Below are 2,485 nucleotides of genomic sequence, written 5' to 3'. Positions count from 1 at the left end.
ATGTGTCCAGAGAAGGGCAATGGAACTCGGGAAGGGACTGGAGCAGCAGGAGTGGCTGAGGGGGCTCAACCTGGAGAAGAGGAGACTCAGGGATACCTTCTGGCTCTCTCCAGCTAGCTCCCTGACAGGAGGTGCAGCCAGGTGGGGATTCAGGCTCTGCTCCCAGGGAATGAGGGACAGAGTAAGAGGAAATAGCCTCAAGTTGTGCCAGGAGAGGTTCAGGTTGGATTTTGGGAATATTCCTCCTGGAAAGGGCTGTCCAGCCCTGGCACAGGCTGCCCAGGGCAGGGGTGGAGTCACCATCCCTGGGGAGATTAAACAGCCATTGGATGTGGCACTTGGGGACATGGCTAGTGGTGTCCTTGGCAGTGCTGGGGAAATGGTTGGACTCCATGATCTCAAAGGGCTTTTCCCACCTTAACAATTTTGTGATTCCAAGTCAAATCCCTTTGGCCTTGCCTGTATCCCAGGACACTGTAGATACCTCCCAGGTAGGACTTGCAGCCCCATAGTGCCAGGCACTGACCTGGGTGTGCACAGCAGAGAGTAGCTGTGCCCTGAGGGAATTGTGGTGTAAATAACATGACAGTTCTTATCCCCTAAAATGACATGAGTGTCTCTGCTCTGCCAGATGAACCGCAGTGCGATGAGGAAGGTTCCGAAAGCCTCGGGCTTCCCAGCTCATTGTCAGGAAAATGGGAAGAGGCCTTTTCCAGCCCAGAAGAGGAGATGCAGTCAAGCAGCAAGAACCAGAGCGGATCGACCCCACAGCAGCGAACTGCGACGGGCAACGGGCTGAGGCGCTCTGCGCGCCGTGGGAAAGACTTGGCCAAGAAGGATCCTCCCGAGGAGGCGGCTGCAGACGAGGGGCCGTATATCTGCTGTGAGTGTGGGGAGAGCTTCCTGGACAAGCAGCTCTTTGCCACCCATCAGAAGGCACACGCCAACGAGGAGGCCCGCACTTCCCTGGAGCACGGCGAGAGCTTCCGGCAGAAAGCCAAACCAGCAAAAGGCCAAGGGCCATCACGCTCCAAACCGTCCAAGCGTCCGGACGGAGAGAAGAGCTCTGGAATCAAGTATGGCTTAGTCAGGCACCAGGTGAACAACATGGTGGAGAGGCCGTACACCTGCTCCCAGTGCAAGGAGAGCTTCAGCCTGGAAGTGAGCCTTATCCTGCACCAGAAGCTCCACACGGGGAAGGGCGATGGACCGCTGACGTGCACCTACTGCGGGAAGGACTTCCGAGACCTCTCCAAAGCCATCCGCCACCAGCGCATCCACACCGGGGAGAGGCCGTACCAGTGCACTGAGTGCGGCAAGAGCTTCATCCGGCGGGACCACCTGCTCAAGCACTGGCGGGTGCACACCGGGGAGACCCCCTACCAGTGTCCCGTCTGCGGGAAGCATTTCCGCTACAAAGAGTCTCTGAATTGCCACCAGAAAATCCACTCCCGCAACCCTCGGCCCACGGAGGATTCGCAGCACAGCCTGGAGTCGACTGCAACCCAAACTGGCCATTTCTGCACGAAGAAAGAGACTAAGCAGTAGCGGCGGTGGGGGCCGGGGCAGAAGGGCTCGCGGTGACCGTGACGGTCTGGCAGGTGGATGTGCAGCATGATGGCAGGTGAACTTGTATCGCAGCTAATCCATGTGGTCATGCTACAAAGCCCGCTTTGGTGAAGCATCCAAGGAATTCCTCTTACAAACTCTGATCGGCCTAGAGGCACCTCTTCGACCCCGCAGGGTTACGTGGGACTTCCGCCGCGGCGTAGGCCTCGTGCTAGTTGTCTCCTACGCAGGGTTGGATTTTGCCTGTAGAGAATAATCCCGAGCGATTCTCTGGGGTCCGTATTTAGCAGGTGTTCCCCCACCACCTATCTTTGTGCATATTCAGGAGTGACAAGCTTTCGCTTTCTTTTTTCCACTCGTTTCACTGCAAGGCTGGAAGCACGAGGAGGGAGGAGGGAAGGGAGGTGCCATTCCCAGGCTGGCCGCCCACTCCCGTTGTGTTGCCATATCCCAAAAGGCTGCAAGGCCAGGACTGGGATGAACGGAAGAGAGGCGAGGCAAAAAGGTGGTTAGGGCATGGCGCAGGATTTGTGGAAGGCGAAAAAAGCAGAGAGGAGAGCACAGCAAAGATTAAGGTGAGATAAAGCAGGTGCAGGAGAAGGGGCTGAGGACATTGGAGCAGGAGGAGTTGGGAAGGGCAGTGTGTGGAGGTGCGGTGGGGTTACTCACCCAAGGAGGACATGTCTCCGTTCTTATGAAGGGTGTTACTGGCACCAGTTGGGCTGTGGTTTCCCTCTGGCCCGAGGGAACGGCGCCTCTGGTCCGACACAGACTCCTGTCAATGAAGGTAATTTTATTCTTATTTTTTAACTGGGTTTGGTCTCACTCAGGTAAGTCAGACGAGTGAAAGCAGCTTCTCCTAACCCCTGTAAAGAGCTGTTTGGTTTTTAGTTAACCTAGAAGTAGTATATTATTA

The 2,485-nt window shown here is 56.2% G+C and overlaps 1 protein-coding gene across 1 annotated transcript; it reads left to right on the top strand.

Annotated features, from left to right (window-relative positions):
- Positions 1–631: 631 nt before the first annotated feature.
- On the top strand, positions 632–1,548 carry LOC103801799 (zinc finger protein 180-like; the record flags this gene model as incomplete). The annotated part of the gene is made up of 1 exon (XM_009074228.1): positions 632–1,548. A coding segment is annotated over one exon (917 nt), but the record flags the coding sequence as incomplete, so codon positions are not given.
- Positions 1,549–2,485: the final 937 nt, after the last annotated feature.

Source organism: Acanthisitta chloris, unplaced genomic scaffold (assembly GCF_000695815.1).
Source record: "Acanthisitta chloris isolate BGI_N310 unplaced genomic scaffold, ASM69581v1 Scaffold46214, whole genome shotgun sequence".
In the NCBI taxonomy this organism is placed as follows: Eukaryota; Metazoa; Chordata; class Aves; order Passeriformes; family Acanthisittidae; genus Acanthisitta; species Acanthisitta chloris.
Note: the sequence above shows the minus strand (reverse complement) of the source record. Positions and strands in the feature narration are given on the sequence as shown.